General features: G+C 35.5%; 1 protein-coding gene across 1 annotated transcript; it reads left to right on the plus strand.

The window, feature by feature from the left end:
* The first annotated feature begins 825 nt into the window (after positions 1-825).
* LOC121421731 (cytosolic 5'-nucleotidase 3-like) lies at positions 826-19,001 on the plus strand. The gene is made up of 7 exons (XM_041616518.1): positions 826-1,038; positions 8,990-9,088; positions 10,218-10,287; positions 11,848-11,980; positions 12,403-12,655; positions 16,244-16,444; positions 16,992-19,001. Exons 1-7 carry the CDS (start codon positions 919-921, stop codon positions 17,091-17,093), a joined length of 978 nt encoding a protein of 325 aa, XP_041472452.1. The 5' UTR covers positions 826-918; the 3' UTR covers positions 17,094-19,001.
* Positions 19,002-26,184: the final 7,183 nt, after the last annotated feature.

The raw sequence follows: 26,184 nt of genomic DNA on the forward strand, positions 1-26,184 counted from the left end.
TGATTACAAAGACAGAGTGAAACCAAATGTTATATGAGCCATGCAATACTGCCCTCGTTAATTGTAAAAAGTAATCTATTCATACACCATTTACGTAAAAAGGCATCGATATTGGAACATAATTTGTAATAAGAAAGGGCGGAAGGAAGGACAGAAGGAAGGAAGGAAGAAAGAAAGAAAGAAAGGAAGAAAGAAAGAAAGAAGGAAAGAAGGAAGGAAGTATTAAGGAAGGAAGGAAGGAAGGAAGGAAGGAAAGAAGGAAGGAAGGAAGGAAGAAAGAAAGAAAGAAAGAAAGAGAGAAAGAGAGAAAGAAAGAAAGAATGAAAGAAAGAAAGAAAGAAAGGAAAAGATTTAAAAAATACATGGGTGATGTGGATTCTATCCGATGAAGAAGGAATGTAAAAAAAAAAATGTGTGAGAAGGGGTTGCCTAGGGGTAAAGATTATGCTTGAGAAAATAAAAGAGACTGATTATTATGATGTGGGTATAAACACAGGTCGAAAGAAGAGAAGGGAAAAGTTGAAGAAATACTGACAAAAGAAAGGATGGATTGCATTATGATGGGGAGGAAAAGTTGGATTGCATCATGAAATCATGTTGGGAAGGAAGTGGATTTTAGCCGGACTTGGTTTGGAGAATGGAATTCTGATTTGGTGAAACATGATGATGATGACTGATAAAGTTTTTCTAATCTCTTCGGGCATGTCGGGGGCTTCCCAACAAATTGTATTTCTGTGGGGCTTCCGCGCCAGAATTGTTACAGCGCCATCTACCGTACGGTATACGGTACCTAATTTATTTATTTCTCGATCGATATCGTATTTGATCAATTCAGATAGCCGCCGCCGACATCGCGACACGTATCAGCTGTTGTTGTTTACATCCATTCTGCACTGTATTTAACTTAGTTTTCTCAAAATGTGGCGTTCATCTTCGTTCAAGTTGGTTTTAGCTGGAGGAGTAGTTGCTGCAGGTGCTGTAGCTGTAGCAGTCTACATGTCGAAGACTAAATGCAAGAAGACCGAGATAAACTACATGGTATGTTTGCGTAGCTGTCTCAGTGAAATGAGTAGACACCGAAGTAGCAGTGAGGCGTCGGAGCGCTGCTGGCCTGGTCTGGCCCTGGCATGTGCTGGGCCTGGGGATCGGGGACTTACTGGGCGGGCGGGCTTGGACCTTGGTCTCGGGCTCGGAATAAACTTGGGCTGGGCGCCGCCCCGAAGTTGCATAGCTCGGAGGCAAATCTTGCCTTGGTGCAATATAAGTTGTGTCATGTAGTTTACTTCTCTGAATCTCGCCTTAGCAAAAATATTGTATTAGGCCTAGCCTAGGCCTACATTTAGTTTGCACAATCTTCAGCTGAAAAAGTGAAGGGGGGGGGGGGTGTTCCAAGAAAATGTTTCATTTTTATGCAATCAATAGCAAATATTCTGTTCCAATTTTGCAATAGATCAATTTTGACTGTAGCAAATCATATAGACTGTTTAAAGAAGCAGATTAACAACATGAAGACAATCAAGCACAAATTGGCAATTAGATCCAATTTCAAAACTTGGCTGCAAATCTCTGCATAGTGCATTTTTTAGTAGCTCAGGTACATTCGGTAATAAGGTAATAAAACATGATTGATTCATTCACCTATCTATTGTAAGACGCACCCCTCGACCCCGGAAACGGTGTGTCATGGTAGGGTCATTTATGAGATGATTGTATTGATTTAAGATTTTCCTCATTATCTTTCAAATTGCATGTTGCCTCCTGACGACTGAGCATAATATATGTCATGGGAAAATATAATTCGCACCATATATGTCAAGGTCAGGGGTGTTTCACAAAGATTTAAGTATGACTTAGAGTTGCACTTAAATGTCAAGTTGCGCATAGTAGAAAAGGCATGACAGCATAGGTCAGATCATGCCAAGAGGACGTGCACTACTGAGTATTGATCAATATGATTGCACTTTGCATATCATGTATGCGTCAACATTTAAGTGCAACCTAAGTCATACTTAAATCTTTGTGAAACACCCTCCATGAGGAGATAATGTGAAATATGTAAAATTAAGGGTGAAATCTGAAAATTTGTGTACAAAACAAAAGTAGAGTTGTCCACAAAATTAGCCATTTTGAAGCATGTTTGCCAATGTGAGGATCCCCATAGAAAGTACAAGACTATTTAAAGGACAAGTCCACCCCAACAAAAACTTGATTTGAATAAAAAGATAAAAATTCAACATGCATAAGACTGAAAATTTTATCAAAATCGGATGTAAAATAAGAAAGTTATGGCATTTTAAAGTTTCGCATATTTTCAACAAAATAGTTATATGAACGAGCCAGTTACATCCAAATGAGAGAGTTGATGACATCACTCACTATTTCTTTTGTATTTTATTATATGAAATATTTTTATTTTATCGTCACTGTCATGTGAAATGAAGTTTCATTCCTCCCTGAACACGTAGAATTCCATTATTTTAACATTTGTGCTTCAGGCAAGGAGGTCCTAATCGTCAAATTCGTAAAAATTGAAATATTGTATAATTCAAACAATAAAAAACAAAAGAAATAGTGAGTGAGTGACATCATTGAGTCTCTCATTTGGATGTAATTGGCTCGTTCATATAACTATTTTGTTGAAAATAAGCGAAACTTTGAAATGTCATAACTTTCTTATTTTACATCCGATTTTGATGAAATTTTCAGCATTGTGCTTGTCTGATTTTTCTCTATTGATTCAAATCAACATTTTTCTGAGGTGGACTTCACCTTTTAAACATTCATAACTTGCTTATTTCATGACCGATTTTGATGAAACTTGTTCCAATTTGTTCCTCTCATTTTATTCTTTCCAATAAGATTGCTTCTCTTCTTTGGTTTTGGTTTCCTTTAATGTACAAATGAGGATAGGCTGTAAATAAAAATGTGAAAAGGCTAAATGAAAAGAGATCTGCCGCTATTTCAAAAATTGGAGACCCTTAACCCTATCTAGGCCGGGGTATTTTGTGAGTTCCTATGGACAGGGGGGCCTCCCAGGCCCCCCTAAGATCTCGGCCGTCAACTGCACGATCGCGCCAAAAATTGGCATGCGGGTTGCCTGGGACATAATCTACAAGATTGTATACATGTAGTAATTTATTTCATGCGAATCGCTAAATAGAGATTATGCTAATTTATGCATAATTAGTATGCGAAATCATACTTTTTCCTCTAACTCCCTGAATAAAGCTCCAAATGTATTAATTTTTGGTATAGAAACTCTTTGTGGTGTCCTTAGCAAGTGTACATGAAAAATATTGTGATATCAAATAATTTTCTTATGTATTATATTGTTTTTTGCAATTTCTTATGTATTTCTTTGTTTTTTTTACCTTTTGTTTTTCATTGTTTTTTCAATGAAATTTGTTGGAGACTCTTCTGTGATCATGAAAAGCATAAAATGAATACATTTAGACTAGCAAAACTTAGAAATAATCATACATTTATGAATTTTTGTTGAAAAAACAATTTACATTGACTTTGTACACGAAATCATGTTTTTGAGCAATTTTCGGTCTTACATGCACTTACATAATGTTGCGTTATTTCGGAACCACGTATTTGGGTGACGCGAAATTGGTCTCAAAAGTTGCGCAAGACTTGAAAGTAAAAAGTCAGCGAGCGGCGCAGTCAAAAAATTTTGCACGGCGAAAATATTGCGCGATTCGTTGGCCTACATGTAGATAGGGTTAAGATTAAGCTTAAGCAGGGATCTCATGCCTTCAGAGTGAGACTTGACATGTCTGGTGACTCTTGATGAGTTTCATTCAGAAAAATGATTAGATTAGGGGTTATCAGGTAGATCTATAGGGGAAGTTCAACGTAAATTGAAGGTAGATGGTTTTAATAAACAGAAAAATATTATGGATTATATTGGTCTTGGTTTGATGAATACTGACAATGAATAAGAAATCGAATTCTCAAAGGTTTTAATTTGTGATTTGGAAAGCGAGCAGCTTCCAATATATCTTGTGATAGAAATTCCATATGTTTTTTTAATTGAACTATTTTATTTTATATAGAATGGGATGTGAAATAATGCATCTGATCTATCCCTTCACAAATGAAATTAATGTCCACTATTTAATACAAATTACAATCACCTTTTCTTATTGTATATCACAATATATGGAGAAGCTGCACCTCTGACATTGAAAAATAACTTTAAAAGTGCTCCCTAACTCCCAAATTCTTTGATCCATTTTCATTAAACCTTCACCAATATCTTGTCTGCTTTTTTTATCTGCTTTTTTTAAAACCAATCTATCATCAGACAGGAACTCCCCCTTCAATATGTGAATGACCACTGACTACAAGATTGCCAAGTGGAATGGCCAATTACCCTGGATATCTGATTGGGTCAGTCTTTGGGCATGAATAAGAAATCATTTTTAGAAAATATGTGATGTCTAATAATAGAATTTCATATCCAACTGAAGTGCCTATTTCCCCCCTATCTTATCAAACACATTTTTGCTCAAGAATTAACCAGATGTATTCCCTCTATTATTCAATTTACAAATTTCATGAATCAAGCTACATTGGTCATTGGGAGCAGTTCTCTTTTTGCTTCAATCTTGTCAGTCAAAACTTCATTCAGACTTCGCCTTTGCGGTACAAGTAGTTTCTATATGAAGTTAGCAATCAAAATAGAAACTTTCAGCTAATTGCATTAACTTCATTGCTAACTTCAATCCATACATGTATTTAAAGTACATGTACAGTGGTGGAGAATTCTGATTGAGACAATGAACAACAACTTTAAGATCTAAGGTCAAATAGAGGTTTTCCTGATTGCCAATGTTGCTTTATAGGTTCAGGTGATCAGTAGATTAGTTATTGGAGAGTTAATGTTGGTAATACAGTACATCTAATAATTTTTTTTTTCAAGTATAGGCCTACCGCCTACTATGTATTTACAAAATGAGTTTCTTAAAATTTGTGACTGGCTACAAAAGTTTATTCACACCAAACTTTTTCCAAAGCAGAATCTCAATTTAGGTTAAGTTCTGTATGATTATTTCAAATTGAATTATTATTTTTTTTGCTTTATTGTCCACACTGAGAAAGCACAGGACAATTGATTTGTTCCACTGAACCTATTGTTATTTGCATTTACATGTATATTGTTAGCGAGAGCTGCAACAGGGGATTAATTAAAACATAGGATGCCACAAAATCATATCTTTGAAAATTCAGAATGAGAAGTACTATTTTTTTGTTAGAGAAGATGTTAAATGTTGTATAACAAAACACAAGGAAAAATTGGGACTGTATTACTCAGCTCACTTATTCAATATTCATTATTTCGATGAAACGATGCATAGTCTGGAAATGCTGTGTGGTCGTCTTTCTTCTAATATGTACATCAGATTTTGATTAATTGTGAGTAATGCCTCTTTAATTTTAATACTCTCTTTATTCATATTTAGTTCATATTTAATTCAAGCCATAAATCAATGAATACTGCTAGAAACACACTTATTTGCCTGGCAATTTTAGGTTAAAAAATCAATAGTAAATCTTACAATTCATTTTACATGTATCTGGATTGTTTGCTGATCTGTATCTTGCCTCAGAAAATGTAAATTGATTTGCTTAAAATTGATATGGGATTTGTAAATTGAAGTTTGACTGAATGGAAGTAATATGTATTGCCCCTTTAAGATTGATGACTGTGTGTTTGATTAGAATGAAGTGATGCTGGTTTGGTTTATTTATAAAATACATGTACTTATGGTATTGTTGTGTTGTAAAATTCAACTTGAGGGTCCTTCAAAACAAAGATAAGAATCAATACAAACATTTTTTGGTACACATTTTTCGAGACCATTACATGTTTGACAAGGATGGTGATTTTCAAAGGGCTGTGCCTTGTTCTATAAAATGCAAATGTGCGTTTTACACTTAAAGACCATTTCCCCTGTTGTTGCATATTTAGCACTTAAACCCTGAACATTTAATGGTTCATGTACTCTTTGACGTGCAACCATTGTTCCTTGACTGTTGGTGGTTTTAAATGAAACTTCCTCCTCATATCAGTTTCCTGTATTTGTATTATCCTCCAAGTACAAGCATGTGTAGGTCAAGGAAAGGGTAGTATTTTTTTTTTGTTAACTCTTCATGATACAGGCCATTGACCTCAAAACAATGGAACATTATTTGAAGTGCATTCAATGTATGCACAGTGTACATTATAAGGGTCAGTCCATCGTAAGATGTAAAAGATAGATGCAAATCTATAAAGTTATCAGAATACAATCAGGCCAGTATGCTACTCTATTTAAAGGACAAGTCCACCCCAAGAAAAATTTGATGTGAATAAAAAGAGAAAAATCCAAAAAGCACAACACTGAAAATTTCATCAAAATCGGATGTAAAATGAGAAAGTTATGACATTTTAAAGTTTTGCCTAATTTCACAATACAGTTATATGCACATCATTGTGGGTATGCAAATGAGGAGACTGATGATGTCATCCAGTGACTATTTCTTTTGTATTTCATTATATGAAATAGGGGATATTCTATTTTTCTCCTCATTGTCAAGTGAAACAACGATTACATGTAATTCCTCCCTGAACATGTGGAATAAGCATTGTTTAATACTACATGTACACTGTATATGATTCAGTCAAGTTGGTCCTTATTGTCAAGTCTATAAAAAATGAAATATTTTATAATTCAGACAGTTAAAAAACAAAAGAAATAGTGAGTGAGGCACCTCGTAGAGTTTCTCATTTGAGTTGTGCATATCACTGTTTTGTGAAAAATAAGCAAAACTTTTAAGTGTCATAACTTTTTTTATTTTACATCCAATTTTGATGAATTTTTCAGCGTTTTGCTAGTTTGATTTTTCTCTATTTATTCAAATCAGCATTTCTGTGGGGTGGACTACAATGTAGACCTTTAATTACCATATCTTTGTCCTTCTTGTAGCTGTCATTTGGGATAAAAAGACTATTTTTATGTGTGGTTTTCCTTGATTTTATTGAAAGACCTTGAAGGAAAAAGAAAAAAAAAGAACAAAATTTCAGAGCCCTAAAAATCATACAAAGTATGTGAGAAGAAATAGTTATTTTACCCATAATGTGCACAGCATAATTGCAATGAAGGAAAACAATCACTAAATTCTTGAATTGGCAATTTGATGGAAATGTAAACCAAACAAATAAAAAAAATTCTAAAGTTTTCTATTACGTGTACTGTACATGTACATGTACATTTTTTTGAACTTTAGACATTTTACAGGTAGGCCTATAACCTTTAATTGTGACAGATAAACTTTCAAAGGAAATTGCAGCAATGAAAGAAAAATATTCATTTTGGCAATTTCAAGAATAAAGGCTTATCATAAAAATAAATAATGGTGTGTTTTTTAGGTTATTATAGGAGCGCCTTGAGCACCTAACAAGGTGGATATGTGCGCAATATAAATATCCTATATTATTATTATAATACATCTTGTAGTATATTGGATCTGCCACTGATGAATGATTAAGATGGAAAATTTTGGCATAATTAGATGTAAAATGAACATGCATGCCAGTGTTCAATACCAATGTAATACATTTACAAAGTATGTACATGTATGTTGGCCTCTTCATTGAAAGCAATAGGTTCTAAAATAGCTGACATTTATTTTTTTACTGTTACACTTGGAGGAGGGAAGAGGTATAATGATGCATATTTGTATTGCGCAACATCCTTTGTTTATTTTTATTTGTAAATCATTTGTTGCACTCTATGTATCATTATGGTATCAAAAGTTTACTTGGAATTCCCCACAGCATTGTCTGCGCTGTATATGAATGGTTGATTTAATATCAAACAAATAGTGTTTGAAATGATAGTGGGGGTGTACAAATATGCAAAATGAGAATTAAATCTATACACAGCCAATTCTAATAAAGGATAAATGATCAAGAAAAATTATTGTGGAGGTGTACAAATATATGCACAATAGAAATTAACTCTTTGTTTCATTTTGTTGTTGTCCCTCTTAATGACTTCCCCTATACACAGCAAATATTAATAAAGGATACATGATAAAGAAAAAAATGTGTACATATAGTCTTGTTTTGGGTTGTTGCATTCATTGATAGAGTTGTTTTTTTTCCTAATGTAACCAATAAAGCTTTGAGTCATGCATATACAATTCAATTTTTTTTAGATGAGGGATATGTGATTTTTACAGAAAATGGGATTTTATGTAAAATGGCTGGTTTTAAAGAATGTGAAGAAAAAGACTGGTATATTTGGATGAGAATGAACACTGACGGATCCAGAGGGGGGGGGAGGGGGAGGGAGTTGCACAGCCGGCCTGTGCCGTTAAAACAGAAGTGCGCCCCCTTGAAGTGAAGACCTTTTTTCCCCCTTGGAAAATGTGCCCCCCCCCTTTTGGATCTGCCCCTGAGAATGAAGGATGAGAAAGATTAATGAGAGAGAGCAAAGTTGATAGAATGAGAGATGGAAAAAAAATGTTCTTTTGTTAAGTGTGTATGTAAAGTTGGATATTGCGGCTTCAGATGTCATTCTATAAATTTGATTGAATTGCATATAAGATTCAGGAAAGGAGGCTAACTCTATGGGGTCTGTGGTTATGAGGGAGGGGAGATGGAATGGGCTTGGGTAGTATGAGTGTGTAGATGCGATGATACATATAACTATCCAATGGCATTCATATTCTTTCTATCTCTTCTATTCTGAAGATACATATCTCAGCTCTATCTTACTATTGTGCCTTCCTGTTTCTCCCATCTCACTCCCCCTTCCCCTTCTCTCCTTTTTGCTCTCTTCTAATTTCCACTCTTCTTTCCCTTCCCCTCTTCTACATACCCTCCCATTTACGTTTCCTCATGCGGATCCCCTTCACCTACCATTCTTTTCATCCCGTTAAAATGCTCCAATATTCACTTTAATTTTACATATTTTTTTTTTTAACATTCCAGATTCAAGAATTGCAGAGGAGTCATGTTCATATACGAGATCCCGAGAGAGTGGCTTCTATCATTGCACAGCTCATCAAAGATGGACGTCAAAATCTTCAAGTAGGGTTCTTATCATGTTTACTTGAACTTCAAACTCCTTTTCAATAGTGTAATAATGTAAATACTTTAACAATACATCTCTGATAAAAAGGATGTGATCTGTGACATCTATCAGTAACTTAAGAGCAAAAGATCCAACATTGGTGCTAGATATGAAATGAAGCTTACATACTTATGGATAAGGTCTATGGGCCTTGGCCATTAATTTGACCTACTCCATACCCAGGCTACCTGATTAGATGTTCAAAACATTTCTATCCATTGTCAACTTTTGATTGCATTGTACTGTTTTGGTTTCTGAGGGTAACAAATAGAATAAAAGTAATGATACAAATAATACTGCCTTAAAAGCCACTGCGAAAAGAACATTGTTGTTTTCCCACTATTATCCGTTCACTATAATAGTAAAATGACTTTTAACTTACATGTATTGAATGCAATTTTAATGTTTAGAAATGATTTAAAGGAAACCAAAACCCAAGAAGAGAAGTAATCTTATTGGAAAGAGTAAAATGAGTGGACCAATTTAAAAAAAAATTCATCAAAATCAGTTATGAAATAAGCAAGTTATGGGAGTTTGAAAATTCTTGTTTTACTCTTATGGGCATCCTCAAATTGGCACACGTGCTGCAAAATGGTTGATTTTGTGGACAACTCTCCATTTGTTTTGTACACAAATTTTCAGATTTTCCTCATTTTCTTTCAAATTGCATCTTGCCTCCTTCTGAGCACAACATATGTCGTGGGAAAATATAATCTACACCATGTATGTCAAGGTCAGGGGGAGATAATGTGAAATATGTAAGATAAAGGGGAAAATCTGAAAATATGTGTACAAAACAAATGGAGAGTTGTCCACAAAATCAGCCATTTTGAAGCACGTTTGCCAATTTGAGGATCCACATAGTAAGTACAACAAGACTTTTTAACCGTCCATAACTTGCTTATTTCATAACTGATTTTGATGAAACTTTTATAATTTTTTCCTCCCATTTTACTCTTTCCAATAAGATTGCTTCTCTTCTTGGGTTTTGGTTTCCTTTAACTGATAAAGATCTGCAAATGTTTAACCCTAGGTCATCATGAGTAACTGTAATTATTCCCCTCTGAATTGTCTCCTATTGTCAAGGTTGTTGCAGATTTTGACAGAACAATAACAAGGTTTATGTTTGAAGGCAGGAAAGTACCCACTTGTCATGGTGAGTATAACTTCATAGGAGGGGGGGGGGCTTGTCATAACACAAATAATCAGTTATCGGTTTCAGACCGCCTCGAAGTTCGCCAGTTCCAGGTATTCTCTGATCGGGAAATTTACCCCGATCAGAAAATACCAGGTATTTTGGTAATGTGAAACCAAACTACGCGTAATTTCCCCGAAAGAAAATACCCGCTAAATAGTGGGTACTTGGCGAAATTACGAGAACTTTCGTGGGGATTTTTCCAAGGTCGCAGGTATTTTGGCGATGTGAAAGCAAATTACGGGAACTTTTATCCCAGCGTGCATGTCGTTGGGCGCGGCGGCGTGGGTGGCTGCTGGGCTAGTGATTTTGAATCTCCCGCCTTGCCTGCTTATCAGACAACACTGCGCATGCTCGTAACTTCGGGAACTTATCCCGAAGGATGTGTTTCGGGGCGGTGTGAATGCAGGAATAATTAACAGGTATTTTTTAGCCTTAAAAAGTTCTCGTAATTTAACGGGGATTCTTGTGATCGAGGCGGTTTGAAACCACCTATTCTGAATTTTAAGCCTACATGTGCACTTAAAAATCTCTGGGTGTGCTGTTTAATGATGTGTTGATAAGCCATGTCTCAAAAAGGCTTATCCTTTCATAGTGAACTGATTATACTTGCATTATGTTATAGTGTACAATAGATTGGTCAAAGAAGGGTCAGGGAATGTCGGAGTTCCGTATGGACGGAGATGGTACATGTAGTTATGATTTCAGCAGCGTGATTATGTTTGCTATTGTCCAACAATCAGTTATCTGCCATATTAGTTTGACCATACTGTCATCAAAGATTCCATATCAGAATGTGAAGATCTGGATGTGCCCCCTGTATTTTTTGTTGAAAGTTTGTTCTTCATGTCTCCTCTAAAGATATGATCTTAAGTATATACAGGCAGGGGCATAAGCCTTTGAAGGGGTTCGTTTCCCTCATCCCTGTCAAAAAAAAAATTATATCCCACTCTTCAGAAACCTGTGACTGTGCTGGATAAGAAACAATACAGGAGGCACTTCTCTCAATAAAGGAACAAGGGAAGAAAAAGGAGGAAAGAAAGATGAAAAGAGAGTATAAAAAAAATCATGTGAATCATTTTCCTGAGGAAAAATTTGACAAAAAAAAGGGTTTCAACCATAAATTAAAGGGATTATTTTGTTCACAAAAATTTGACAAGCCCCCCCCCAAAAAAGAGTATCATTTCGAAGGGGGGGGGGGGTACACTGGTACACTTCTGTTTTAACAGCATTTTTTTATGTTACAAATTTTAATTGTGCCTCTCAAAGGGGGGAGGGGGTGCACAGGCCAGCTGTGCCCCCCCTGGATCCACCAGTGATGTGAATCTATATTCCCTAGTAATTCAATAGACCCTATACACAAATGTATGTGATGGATTGCAAATATATGAGAGAACTATGATTGTTTTTGATCATTTTTTTTTAGCAAAATGCGCATATAGCAATGATCTTCACTGCTGTTAGTATTTAATTGCAAGCCTTTGTGCAATGAAACCTTACTTGTACAATTTTAACTTACAGCTGTCCTAGATGATTGCCAGGCTCTGCCTGAAAGCTACAGGGAGGCAGCACACAAGCTACGAGCCAAGTACTACCCCCTTGAGATGGCAAATAATATTACAATCGATGAGAAATATAACCTTATGGTAGAGTGGTAAGTACAGCATATGGCGCAAAGGTTGAACAATATCCTTTTAATATTGGAATACCATGGCATAGAAATTCAATGAGTATTCAGTTCACAGTCCTATATTTCACCTCTCATATCATTATTTTTACTATAATGATGATTATTTGACTGATTGTATGTAAAATTTTGTAAGGGCCTGTCAGGCTTGAAATTGTTCATACTCTGTGAATTTTAAGAACTTTATTTCATTCTGCCTTGAGCATTGAGACCAAAATTCAGCTGATGATGATGATGATGGGTTCTTGTATAGCGCCGGTATCCGCCTCAGCTTGGCGCTCATGGCGCTTGCTCAAAAATAGGAAATATTTCACAAATTTCAATGTCTTCAAACAGTGCTGATTGGAGCTCTTTGAATAACATCCATGTTTTTATTTTTCTTCCCCTAGGTGGACAAGTGCGCACAATCTGCTTGTGAAAGCTGGACTCAAGCGATCAGACCTGAAGGAAATGATTGCTAGGTCAGGCATGGTACTGAGGGAGGGAACCACGGAGCTCTTCAGGAAGCTCAGCGAAGCCGATGTACCTTGCCTTATCTTCTCTGCAGGAATAGGGGATATCCTGTCCGAAGCCATTCGCCAGCTTTCACAGTTCTTTCCCAACATGCAGGTTGTTTCAAATTTCATGGACTTTGATGACCAGGTAGGCAAGAGTGGGAAGGTTTACTAGAAATCCAGGGGCCAGTTGCATAATAATAATAATAATGATAATGTTTTATTTACCCAGGGTAGCCACTTCAGTTGGAAAACTGCTCTTCTAGCGGGCCCTGCATAACATAATATGTCATTATTACCCTTCTCCAATCCAAATGCTGAAGGCAGAAGGTCCCATTCTTTAAAGTCTTAGGTATGATTCGACCGCCGGGGATCGAACCCTGACCTGTTCATGAGGCGGACGCTCTACGACTGAGCCACCATGCCCGGTTAAGTAAAGAATTAGTTTTATCCTAACTCTGCTATAATGCAGTGTCACTGTTATGTTACAAGGCTTTTGTGTCAGAATTTTGACATGAAATTTGCTGTGAATTGCTTAGTATTCATTAAATACACTGTAAAGTAATTCTTAACCTTGCAAAATGCTCATTCAAAGTTTGACCCTAAATAAGTATTGAAATGAATATTTGCTTTGAGTGTTATGAGATTTCCATCATCGGTTTATTATCAGTATAATCAAGTCAATGTGATTTGGGGGTTATTGGCAATTGCCCTTTTGAGCAAATACAGAATGTAAAATGTCCATGTCCCAACATATTTAGTATATTAGGTTTAAATGCTGACTATAAACGAACGGATCAATATCTTAATCTGGTACCCTTTCTCTGTCTCCTTTAGTATATTGTCTTTCATCAAACTTTGCCCTATTACCTGCCAAATGTTAATTCATTACTATCAGCTTCAGGCTCCAATCCCAACCAAGATTAAAAGCAGACAGCGCTTTATTGAGAATCTGTCCTAAGCCTGCCACAATAGAACAAAGGACTTGGGAGCTTCACTCAACAATAGGCATACCCCTTTCTGTGTGAAAAGTACATTATGTGTGCAGATCAGAGTGTGTATAGTATTTTACACACATTAAAATGTGATACACAATGGCACTGTAACCTGTCTGGATACCTTATTTTGAGCCACACCCTTTTAAAAGCATTTGGTGTCATGGTCTTGGTTTATGGAGGAGACTTAGAATGTGTTCTTTAAGATGCTTATAAAGTTTGTTTTTCTTTAGTTTTAATGGGAGGGCATATGAGGTTGAAGCACTCAACCATGCACCAATCCCTCATTTTGTTGCAGTCACAACAATAGGGGGTTCGCAATTGATCCCACCATGGAGAAAATAAAAAAATGGGAAATGTGTGCATGAGACCATACAAACAATGATTGATAACAGTTTGATGCACAGGTTTTTGTTGTTTGTCCCCCAACTTGGTTGCAGGTGGGAGCCCCCTACAATCCAGTTTGGCCGTTGTAAGAGAAAAGCTATGGGTGTTGATGGGTTTGGAGTTGGGTTAAGGAATTTATGAGTTATCCTTCTGTGTTTGGCTTTTTGAAAATTACCCTTCCTGTAACAGGGGCCGAACCCTGGGCCAAACTGGGCAATCACACCGATGAAACCAACTCCATTATTTCCCAATTCGCAAGTTCAACCAGAAATAAATATTTCCCATTAAGTCACTTTCTCTGCAAAAGAAAGATGTATACTATTATAATAAATAAATTAGAATTATATTACCTTGAGAGGCACCATACTTAAGCTGCAGGGACAAGACATTTTCTCTGGTCTATCTCTTTTCACTTACATTTGTGACCAAAAAAAAAACAGAACGGAATCAGAAAAAGAAGCTATATACCTATATTTTCAAAATGGTTAATTGACACAAGTTTATGTTCTTGACATAAAAATTATATCTGAAATAATCTTGAATGGGGAAGTCATTCTGCACGATATGTTTAACTCGATAAGTTCATATATCCACTAATTTGTGGAAAATTATGTTTAAAGTTGATCTGAGGAGCAATTAATTAATACCAAGTAACAGCAATTCATCAGTGGTCATTGAAACATCAAATTTATGTAAATTTGATAGAAAAAAATAATTGAGTTTTTGGAAGTGTGACTTGTCCACTGCATGCTGAAAACGGTCAATGATTAAAACGACTCTTTCATGACTGCCCACAGTTTAACTTTCCTGCATCTGATTTGCATACTTGGAATGCAAAGCTTGTAACCAACAATAGGAAAGATCAGACCAACCGATAGTATGCCAGTAGGAATATCATAAGAAGTTTGGTCAGTTTGTGATCTCTTTCACATGTGACTGGAGCATTACTAGTTTTGATTCAGATTTTTAATTCAGTTTATAGATCAATTTGCCGATTTCCTCTTTTCATCGATAGCCATGATTGTACCAATTTTATTCTTTTGATGAAACAGTCGAAATAATATCACTGATACATGCTTCGACATGAAATCACTATTTTCCAAAACAAACACAAAAATAAAATGCGGGGTATATGTAATGACAATTAATGCCCTTTTTTCTCATATTGCAAATCCTCATGGGAATTCCCAAAGTATGTTGCAAGAGACAAATAGGCTCAAAGTGCACTCAACAACATTTCAAAGTGTCATTCAGTGTCGTGTAACATAAATAAAGGAAATCTGAAACATTATCATGTTCTAGGTCTTTCCTTCTGGTTCCCAGGTAACAGAATTGTTGTTTTATAATCACTCTGCCAGAATCTTGTTGGTTCTTTCTCACATTTCAGTTAGAACATGTTATTTCAAGTTCAATAATTGGTTTGATACTGTAGATATTATGTTTGTTTACATTCATAAAACAATATTAGACAAACCCACTGCACAGTTTATACATACATGATGCTGTCACACACTTCAAAGCAAAAATTTTCAGCAATGTGCTTACACACAAAGGTGTGAATTTTATTCTCTGCATATTAATTCAATGCAAACCAATTCAGATATTGGCTGGAGGACTTTATTCTGGTATGACTGTTCTCATAAAGCATGCCTGTATTAACCAAAGTGATACATTACTGAAAGAAGTGGTACTTTATGTTAAGATAAAGGAAAAATCAAGAGATCCTGCCAAATTTGAATCATTTTGGACCATGAAATAAATGAGAAAAAATTTGACTTAGAGGTTGTAAATAGCAGATGTTTGCATATTCTGATTTTGAAATATGCTTTGACATGTGATTATTTGGAAGGTCGACTAAAAGCAGAGTCTACTTTGCGTGTTCTTTCATGTTGCCTTCATCTTGTTTGCAAGTGTGGATCTTGTCTGCAAGCCAAAAATGTCTTTGCATATTGCATGAGGAAGCCTGAACATTCTCAACCATTCTCAAATCCAAGACCAATGCCCCATTCAATTAAAAGATACTATTATAGTAACTTTACTACATGTACTACTTCCATTGAAACTTTGATATTAGTTGATGGTTTAGCATCATTACCATGGTACATTACTATTGGATTGTAAAGTACTTAACAATTATACTTTTATGCAACAAGGTCCTGAGATGCCATCTTACAGATTCAGTACAGATTCCTACTGTTTCAGCACATATCAGGCCACAGAAAACTTATGTACAATATAACAGGGCATATTCTAGATGACTTTCTTGCTTATTAAAACAAGTTCTGAGAAATGGGATCCTTCAAGAATGATTGTATCGTTTCCCAATGATAAAATCCCATTTATTCCTTCTCCAGGATAACCTTGTTGGGTTCAAGGGTGAGCTGATCCACACGTACAACAAGCATGAGGTCGCTGTTCACCATCCTGAATTCTTTGACCGTCACAAGCATAGAACCAATGTCATCCTGCTAGGAGATACGCTAGGTGATCTTACAATGGCTGATGGCATGACGCAGGCCACTTCGATACTTAGCATTGGATTCCTTAATGATCATGTAAGTGGTAGACAAGTGGTAAATTATCATTAAGGTTGGCCACAATAGCCAAGATTCTTCTACATGATTCGATGTAGCAGTTGTACATGATGTAGTAGAAATAGCAGCACTGCAGCAGCCCTTTAAAAGTGTTCCAAACTCTTAAAATTTCTGTTCTTGTAAATTTTGTCGTAGTGTATTTTGTAGTTGCAGAAGACCTTCCAGGACTGACCCAAACTTGATTGTGACATAGCCAACCAAAAGTAGAATTTGCACCCAGAACAAATAAAATTCTGGCATCTTCATATATTTCTCCAAACAAAGCAAGTACAAATAGCTCAAAATCATTCTCCACATATAGAAAGAATGAAAAAATAGCTACCTCAACATAGATTTAAAGAATGCATTCCAAACTGGATTTTATCATACATAGGCCTACATATCATATGTAGTCTTTTCCTGGTATCTGAAACTTTAAATGAGTTTGTGTCATTGTAAGTCCTCATAAGACAGGTATCAGTTTGCCTAGTTTTAATAATTTTCCTCTGTTTCCTCCTTCATTTTTTAGATTGATCAAAACCTTGAGTCCTACAAAGAGAGGTACGACATAGTTCTTATATCAGATGAAACAATGGATATAGCCAATGCTCTCCTTCAGAAAATATTATAGAGACAGCCATCATTGCCATTTCCTGTGACTTCTCACATCTCACGAGAGAACGAAGACAGAGAGCAACAGTCTTCCGTCTTCTGTACCAGAAATTAACGCATTGCCTGCTCAAGTCTGTTATTCTTCAAGTCTTTGTTCTATGAAACACCCAGTTCCAGTATCCGATGGGTTAGCTTCATGAAATCCCAAGACTCATTTGGTCTTACTTCATAAGAGTTGGTTCACATAACCCTAGCAGAAACATGGTATTACTTAAGTGAAAGCATTTCAAGAGTAGGTAATCTACATACTGAGCCTTAAATAGTAAATTTCATTCACATATTTCTGAAAATTAACCATGGAATGTTCTTTATACAAGCAGCATTAAAATTGGTTTCCCCGTCCATGTCATATTATATTCCATGAAGGAGGTATCAAGCATATAACAACTGCATGAATTCACACACCAATCGAGATCTCTTTGATGTATTGGCAAAGCTTATTCTGCAGAGTCAGCTTCAGTGCCCAAGGAACCAAGATGAACTAACAAATTTGATGGAGGAGAATGTTGTGTCTTTGGATGTCAAAGAACCTCAAGGATTGTTATCCATTAGGACGGAGCTCTGTCTCCATGTATCTCAGTCTAGGTTCTATTGAAGGAATTATCAACCAAAGTTAAATGAAGCAGTAAGGTTGCATTGAACTGACTTTGAAAACATGTCTTACACTCCATTCAAGTTGTGAATCTGCCATTTATGGGTATGCTGCTCTATCACTGCCTAGTTTCTTCTGGGGCCTGTTGCTGAAAGAGTTGCGTTAAAATACCAAGCGCAAGTCCCAAATACTGGTGCTTCATTGGCTGAAAATCAAGTTGCGCAAGATTTTTTTTGTTGCGTCTGATCGCAACTCTTTCTGCAACAGGCCTCAGCTTTGCTACCTAGTGCTATAGTCACACCAATAAAACCAGCTCTACACCAATACATACTGTTACTTTATTTTGTATTTGTATTTGTGTATCAGCGATTGGTAAGAAGTCAGTTTTGTTGGTGGGTTTATAGTGTAAACTTTGGTCATGTCTGTTGGCTTAGCCACATGTTGTGCTTTTGAAAAGTGGCCCCCAAGTTTTGTTGAAGTATCCTATGAATATCATCAAGAGTTATTTTTCTATCTTTTAAACAAGTGAATTGAATCAGTGCTAGTATCTGTCAACCAAACCAAAGCCAAATTCATGACCACATTGGTATAATTTGAGAATATCATCATCATTTACATGGGGCATCGGATATTAGGACTTTTAATAGCACTTCAGTCTATTTTTACATTTTCCTCAATCGTACTACTGTAACAACGGTCAGGTCTCATGCTAGAATGGTACTAGTATAAAGCATTTCCTGTATACTTCTGTAAAACTGAAAAGGAATTGTTGACTCATGACAGTACATGTTGAGCAAACACCAACAGTTACCTCTAAATGTCTCATACCTAGCAACTTAAAAGTATATATTTTTAGAAATGTGTGAAAAAAGGGCTACAGCTTCCATGCTCCAACAACTCTCATAAGAGGCTATTTCTTTTCTTCTTTTCCATTTTGCGCACTAACTTCAGATTCTAAGTTCCTTGACTTTGCAAAAAACAGCATAATAAACCTATCTCTCAGTGAGTCTATATCTTGAGTACTACAAATGACTTGACACCAAATTGACAGAAATACCGTTGTCTATTTCAACTAACATCATTATTAAATGGATAGTGTATTTCTGTTTAATCAATCATAGTAATTATAAATCATGTATAGGGTGTGAAGGTCAAGGATGGTTTGATTGGGATAGACTGGTATTTTATGGTAGATAAGCCTTGTTATATTTATGAATTGCTGATGAATAGTAATTTATTCATAATATAAATAAATGAATGTGAAATAGCTATGTAGATCATATTTTCTTAGTATTTTCTTTGGGACAGATATTTGATACAGAGTTTACAGACAATTATTAAATTATATTTTGAGAGGTGGTGTGCTATATACTACTTGCAAAAAAATGACATTGAAGGGAGTACAATGTAGTTGAATTCTATGCTCTTGGGGAAACTCTTTGGTAATTTCAAGGTTATAAAAAATAACCTTGAAACATCATTAATGAATGAATATATGAAGAGAGAAATAAAGGAATGGATGAGTAAATGAGTGAGTGAGTGAATGAATGAATAAATGATGTGAATGATCAGTTCAGTAAGAGATGTGCACTAGCAAAACATCTCACTTATCATTCAATATTTCTTTTAAAATACAAATTTTGAAGTTTTAATGCCTGTATAGAAGCAAAGAACTGAGTGCTGTCTGTTTCCATAGGTGTGTTTTTTAAAAAAATTCTGCTGCTCCAAATTTCTTCCTGATTTGTGATTTTAGTCTTGTTTTAAGCGTTTTTCTTTTTTTTTCTTTCAAAATTTGCTTATAGTTTCATGTAGAATTAGCCAGACATTGCTTAGATATTGATATATATCCAAATATTATTTTTAAATCATATTTCGATACAATGGTAAAGTAAATTTCAGTTTGTATCAGAAATATTTTGACACTCTTTATGTGAATACCATTTAGCTTGCAAGTTATAATCTAACTTGCAAGAATTAAGTGTGATGTAATGTTGCATTTAAATTCCTTGCTGCAGATTTGTTAGCCCGCCACTGCATCCCAATAAGAATGAGCTAACAGATTAAACATACTATACTTTGTGATTGCACTCAAGCATGTCTCCTACAGTAAGTCATTTAAATTTGTGTAAAACAGCCTGGTGGGTGTTCCATAAAGTTGTTCTTAAGTTATTCCTGAGTGACTTTGGCAACTAGACAGGTGACCTTTTCTCGGGAGCTAAATCACCAGTGATAATTTTGGGGATTATACAGTTGTGCTCAAAAAGTTAATGAACTACACCACAAAATACATTCCCAGAGCTACCAAGTCTCACGTAATATGCGTGAGACTCAAGCATTTTGGACTCTTGTTCATCCCCTCAAATCTCTGTCTCACGCAACTATCACAGCCTATCCCCATATACATTGTACACAATGTCTGTGATCTCACTCAGATTCACAGAAAATCTCACGCATAGCTGGTCTTTGAACTTGGCATCTCTGCATTCCTTCACACTGAGTGTTGAATGTAGACAACAACACTACTATATTCGGCAGGCCCAGAGAAACAAAGTTTAATGAATGTTAAATTTTATAACTTGACTTCATCATTAAATATCTAAAACATGACAGATTTTTAATATTTAAATATGTTCCTTTTCTGGTGGAGTTCACTCATCATTGAGCACTACTATCATTTATGAAAAGAAACAATTACCAGTTATTTGGAAACTCCTGGGTAATTTACAAACAGCTTTATGAAACAGCCCCAAGTGAAATAGGTATTCTTGCCTTTGTGTGCTTTACTTGATGTATTTTAATTGTTATAAATGGACATGCATCCCGGGGGGGCCACTTACATTGACGAGTGGATACCATGCGTGACCAAAAAAACACGTAAAAAGGATGTCCTTTTCACGATAGGGCACGTTACGTACGTAACGTGAAAAGGGTGTCAAAAACACAAAAATAATGAAAAAAGGGTATCTATTTCGCTAGGAAAATTACGTGCTTAGGGTCGAATTTGCGGGGATGAAAAACAAAATTAAAATGTTTTATAAAGGATGTCCTTTTTGCCCCAACACTACGTGTTTAGAGTCCTATTTGCGCGAGGTGTAGAAGGTGGGGTCGTACTAAACCAAATAAGGTAAAGCCGACAACCAAAGGACCAGTAACAATAAAACATTCCTGTACTTGTTTAGGGGTTCATTTCAGGGAATATTTGCCAAGAGTATCGTTTTGTTTCCAATACTTGTTAAGGGTAGGGTTTCACACGCCAATACTTGTTAAGGGGTGCATTTTCAGAATATGGAAATTACGTGTTAAGGGTGCTTTTCGAGACCCCATGGTCGCGCATGGTATCCACTCGTGAATGGAAGTGGCCCCCCCGGGACATGCATACCTTGTGGAAATTTTATTCTGTACAAAGACAAAACAGGGAATGATAACCATAGCTTCTCCCCAGCTATTAATAGAATGTATGTATCGTAGAGAAAATTCTAATGAGCGAGGATTACTTCCACCATTTAGTATTTGTATTTCCATATAAGAATGGTTAGTGTGTTGTTTTTTGTCATGTTTTCAAAGTTTTGTGTTAATAATTTGCCATTGATTTTTAATATTTCATTTTGATCAAATGTAAAAGAATACTGAAGGTGTCAAGAGAAAGTTTAGAATACTCATAATTAAGATGATTTAAACACTTTTTTAGCTTGTGTAGAAAGAAACATTCGCACAAATAAGTCTATTGGCTTCTAGATAGGTATGTATAGTTAATTATTTATTATATTTTGTATATCACATCCATAGGTGGTGTAGTAGCAAAGGTTAATATGATAACCTAAACTGACTTAGTCCACACTATTATGGAGTGTCATTTACAGACTCATTCACCAAGCATGATTTAGTTCTTTAGTGAGAAGTTGTCCAAAAATGGATATTGTTGTGAAAGGAGAAATAAAGCATTTATGATCAATGAATTCTTTGGTTCTTTCTTTTTTTTCCCGAGATTTTTTATTAAAATAATACAACCAAGCATTCCTTAGAATTGTTTAATAAATATATTCTGTCTGGGATTAAACAAGGGCTTTGTTTTCAGAATACCACCCATGACTTCCTTCACATTCATGTTAGGTCTATCATTTTACTATTAAGCATTAAAATTATTATAGACATTGTATTTTCATACAATATATTTGAGATGAATTATGAATATAATTATAAATATAATTGGACAACACATGTAATTGAATACCATATCAAATAACTATTGGTTATGCATATTTACATGTTTTTTTTTTAATGAAGTGATTGGATAGAGTTGAGCTCAACTAAGGAAATTAAAGTGATATCTCCTTGTTCTAAGTAACATTTATGGTCAAAGGTATAAACAAAATATAATACTTTGTTGAAGTATGTGCAATTTGAAAGAGTGTTAAAAAATATTTTCTGCCCTCTTCTCCATATCATTAAAAATAACGCACAATATTTTGTTATGTCATAAAGGGTGTAATTAAACTTGCCAAGTATTTTTACAGAATTTTCTCAGATTTGTACTTTGAATTGTTGCACCCTTTAATGTCCAATCAGAACACCTTGTCATAATTAGTACACTCATCTTGTACCCATCCCTCCCCCTTATTCAATGTAAATCACTTCACTTTCTCCTAGGGCTGTTGCATGCTTCTCACTACTAATGCAAATTCATGATTGCAATGGAGAATCAATAAGTTGCAATCAATCACTAATAGGTTTCTTGCAATCCCTGTTGGTAATTCTTTTCTTTGACTCAATATAACTTTAATTGCTATTCTTATAAAAACAGGAAGAAACATCTACAATGTGTGTTTGTTCTTACATTATTTTTGACGCTCGTTTGCTCATGCCAATTGTCATGTGATCTGTGGGAATCTGTTTGCAGGTGGAAATGATTAATAATGTGTGTGCTTATAAATAGCCTTCTGACCTGTAATCCATGGATTTAATTGATGAAATTTTATATCCATAGTATTGCTATGCAAAGCTGTATATAATTTCCATCTCTGTACAGTTACATGGTAATTGATGTATTTGTATGTATTTCATTCTCTTCATTTTGTATATTTATCTAAATATATAAATGAATTTTGCTTGGAATAAACTTGTTTCTCTGAAGTATTTTGAAGAATTTGTTCTTTATTTCCTACAATGTAGTCAGTACAGTGTATTTAAAATATGTTGAAATGTAGTCATGACTACTCTTTGTCATTATTTTTCAAGAGTAAGAACTAAAGAAAATGTTTAAATAAGCTTTATATCTTCATGCTCATCTGCAAATGTATGAATCTCTCTTGTGTGTGCAAGCATACGGCCCAAATTCTCAAAGGTGGGCTAATATAATAGCCCATGGGCTAAAATGTGTCATTTGACGTCATTGACCCACGAAGGCTAAATTTTGCATTTATCGAAGGTGGGCTAAGTTAGCCCATGAGCCAAATTTAGCCTGTGTTAAGTTAGCCAACCTCTGGAAATTTGGGCCAACATGTACATATTCTGGTGGGAAGGGGGGGGTCTTCTCCCCTTGTGATTAAGATTCAAATTCTGAATATATTTTTTTAATGTTATTTTTATGGAAACAAATTCAAGTCAATCTAGGCCTCTGGCAATTTTGCTTAAAAATTCTGAAATTATGTCTAAATGCTTTCAGTAATGTTAGTATTAAATATTGAACCCACAGGGAGTAGAATACCATTATTTTTTTAGCAATCATATTCATAGGGGAATACAACCAGAGTGGAAAGTACTAAAGAAAAAAGAAGAAAAAAACAGAAGCAAACAAGTGAACAATTGAACAAAACCAGACAACAAAGTTATCAGTTGATGTCATTGTGATGAAAGGTAGGTGTTGCTTTATAGAGATGTCAATATAAATATATCGACATCTCTATAAGCAGCGCCTACCTTTCATCACAATGACATCAACTGATAACTTTGTGATGAAAGGTAGGTGCTGCTATAGAGATGTCAATATAAATATAATACTAGTATATCTCTATTGCCCAACTCCATTAACTCCAATGCATAAAATCACTAGTATTTAGTCTTAAAAATTTGCATTATGAATAGTAAATCCTTATGTGATGACATATAACAATATGTTCTTTTCTCTTATAGTTTCATTACTGGCTCAAGTGACGGCTACAAGCTGTTGATTTTGCAATCGATATGGCATTTCAAAGAAAAATCTATCATAGTGCTCACAAATCCTGTATAGAAATGATGAGGATTCATTGCCCCCCCCCCCCCATCATCTTCTCTGCATCATATCTCACAGGTAAACTCCCACAAGTCAAAGCAGTTTTTGAAACCTGGAAGCGTTTCATGAAAAGCCTCAAGACGTTTTATCTGACAATTATCATAGTAACACTGCTTCTCAGCCAATCAAAATCATGGAAAATTTTCAGGCGAGCATTTCATGAAAAGACTTGTCAGACATTGTATCTGACAAGTCCTGTATTATCCGACAGTTACCATGGTAACAGTGCCACTCAGCAAATCAAAATGAAGGAAAGTTGTCAGATCTGACAACTTGTCAGATGAAAATGTTGATGAAATGGCCCACTTAACTGACAAAATGTTGATTAAATGCTCTTCAGGGGAGCAATTCATCAACATTTTGTCCGACAAGTTGTCAGATGTGACAGTTTTCCAAGATTATGATTGACTGAAAGGCACTGTTCACTATGGTAACTGTCAGATAAAATGGGACTTGTAAGATAAAACGTCTGACAAGTCCTTTCATGAAACACTCCCCAGATTACACAAATCCTGTGCTATAAATCCTCTTCTTTCTGTGGTTCTGAAAGTTTTGACCTCAGCAAAGTATAATTTAATCCCCTTTCCCCAGTTTTCTTTCTCCCTGACCCCCTTGCTCCTCTCTGACCCCCCCCCCCCCCTTTGCTCTCACATTCTAACCCTAATCCAGTGGCATACCTAGGATTTTCCACAGGGGGGGGGGCAAAACCGTCTGCCCAAAAATTTCACAAGAAAAAAAAAGAAAAAAAGTCTTCATTCACAAATAAAGGATATTGTACCAGAAAAAAGTCTTCAAGCTTGTCAGGGGGAGGGGCAATAAAGGTATTCAAGCTCGTCAGGGGAGGCAAAAAAGGTCTTTCAAGCTTGTCAGGTGGGGGCAGGGATACGTCCTTTGCATGGGTTGACTTGTCAGGGGGGCAGACTACGCTAGTGCCCTAATCTCTCCCCCTCTCTCAGTCTTTGACAATTTCTATCTACATCTAAAATTCCCTTGCTCTCTCAGATCAGGCCACTCTATCAATTGTCACTCGTTTTGACATTTTCTCAATTCCTTCATTCACTGTACCTCCTCTCTCCCACTACAGCTCTACTATCTATCAATTCATTATCTCACAAATGTGGCAATGCGTCTCCATAGTTGAAATCTAGGAAACAGTTCCTGATCTTGAAGAGACTTAATGGCCTGTATTCTGAAGTCGGATTTAACTTAAACTCGGGTTTAAAGCTGTGGTTTAACTATGGAAAGCCAGTTGTTACATAATCTCTAACAGTAGAGGTTCAATGTATCAGCTCATTTGACTCCCAATACATTATTAACTGCCTGGGAAGGATAAGTATGACAGATGTCTTCACCATTAAAGAATTAGTACAGAGCACAGTAAACATGAGAAGCAATCACTGTAATCAAAATTTTGAAACGTTTGGCTTCCCATAATATCAGCACAGAGTTAGACCATGGTCTAAGTTAAACCCGACTTCAGAATACGGGCGAATGAATCAAAATATGGCAGTATGGCTGCGGAGTTCAATAAGTATACAACGAAACAAATTTTTTGTTTGTTATTGTATTTACTTGTTCATTGCTTTCTATCACAATTTACAGTGTAAAAAAATGAAGTATTGAAAAGGACGGATCATATCAATGTACAATTAATACGCCATGGCTTTCCGGTGGATTTAAATAGATGGTGACAATCAACTTTCCTAACATAACAAACTAATGAAATTGTAACTCGATGAATATACATACAACTTTTTTTTTTCAAACAAGAATATTTAGTGGAATAGATTGTGTATCCTGCTATTCCAAACATGTATGTTAAAAAAACTTGCAAAGAGATTGTCTTTGCCGTAACTGACATTTGTGATAGACAAAAAATCTCAGCAATCTTTAATATCGTCGGCCTTATGCCAAAAGGGCCTTAACTGCTTTTGGCCATTCCGAGATAATGGCGTTTATAAAGGTTTTGGCCTCTCTAATAATCAAAAGTTTGTGGTCGTTTTTTTGCTTTTGAAGCCAATTTCGATAAACGTGTTAAGTTATTAAGTTTTACATGAAATGTGTTAAATTTATTATAAAATATTCAGAACCCCTAAAATCGGGTTAAGGCCCTTTTGGCATAAGGCCGACGATATGTACTATTTTACTATATTCCGATATGTACGATGATTTGTCAAAATGAACCAA

Source organism: Lytechinus variegatus, chromosome 1 (assembly GCF_018143015.1).
Source record: "Lytechinus variegatus isolate NC3 chromosome 1, Lvar_3.0, whole genome shotgun sequence".
Classification (NCBI taxonomy): Eukaryota; Metazoa; Echinodermata; class Echinoidea; order Temnopleuroida; family Toxopneustidae; genus Lytechinus; species Lytechinus variegatus.

Bases quoted from the DNA above. Each gene is read 5' to 3' on its own strand.
- LOC121421731 (XM_041616518.1), top strand. From the start codon at position 919: ATGTGGCGTTCATCTTCGTTCAAGTTGGTTTTAGCTGGAGGAGTAGTT. The intron at 1,039-8,989 runs GTATGTTTGCGT...TTAACATTCCAG, and splicing joins AGACCGAGATAAACTACATG to ATTCAAGAATTGCAGAGGAG. The intron at 12,656-16,243 runs GTAGGCAAGAGT...TTCCTTCTCCAG, and splicing joins TCATGGACTTTGATGACCAG to GATAACCTTGTTGGGTTCAA.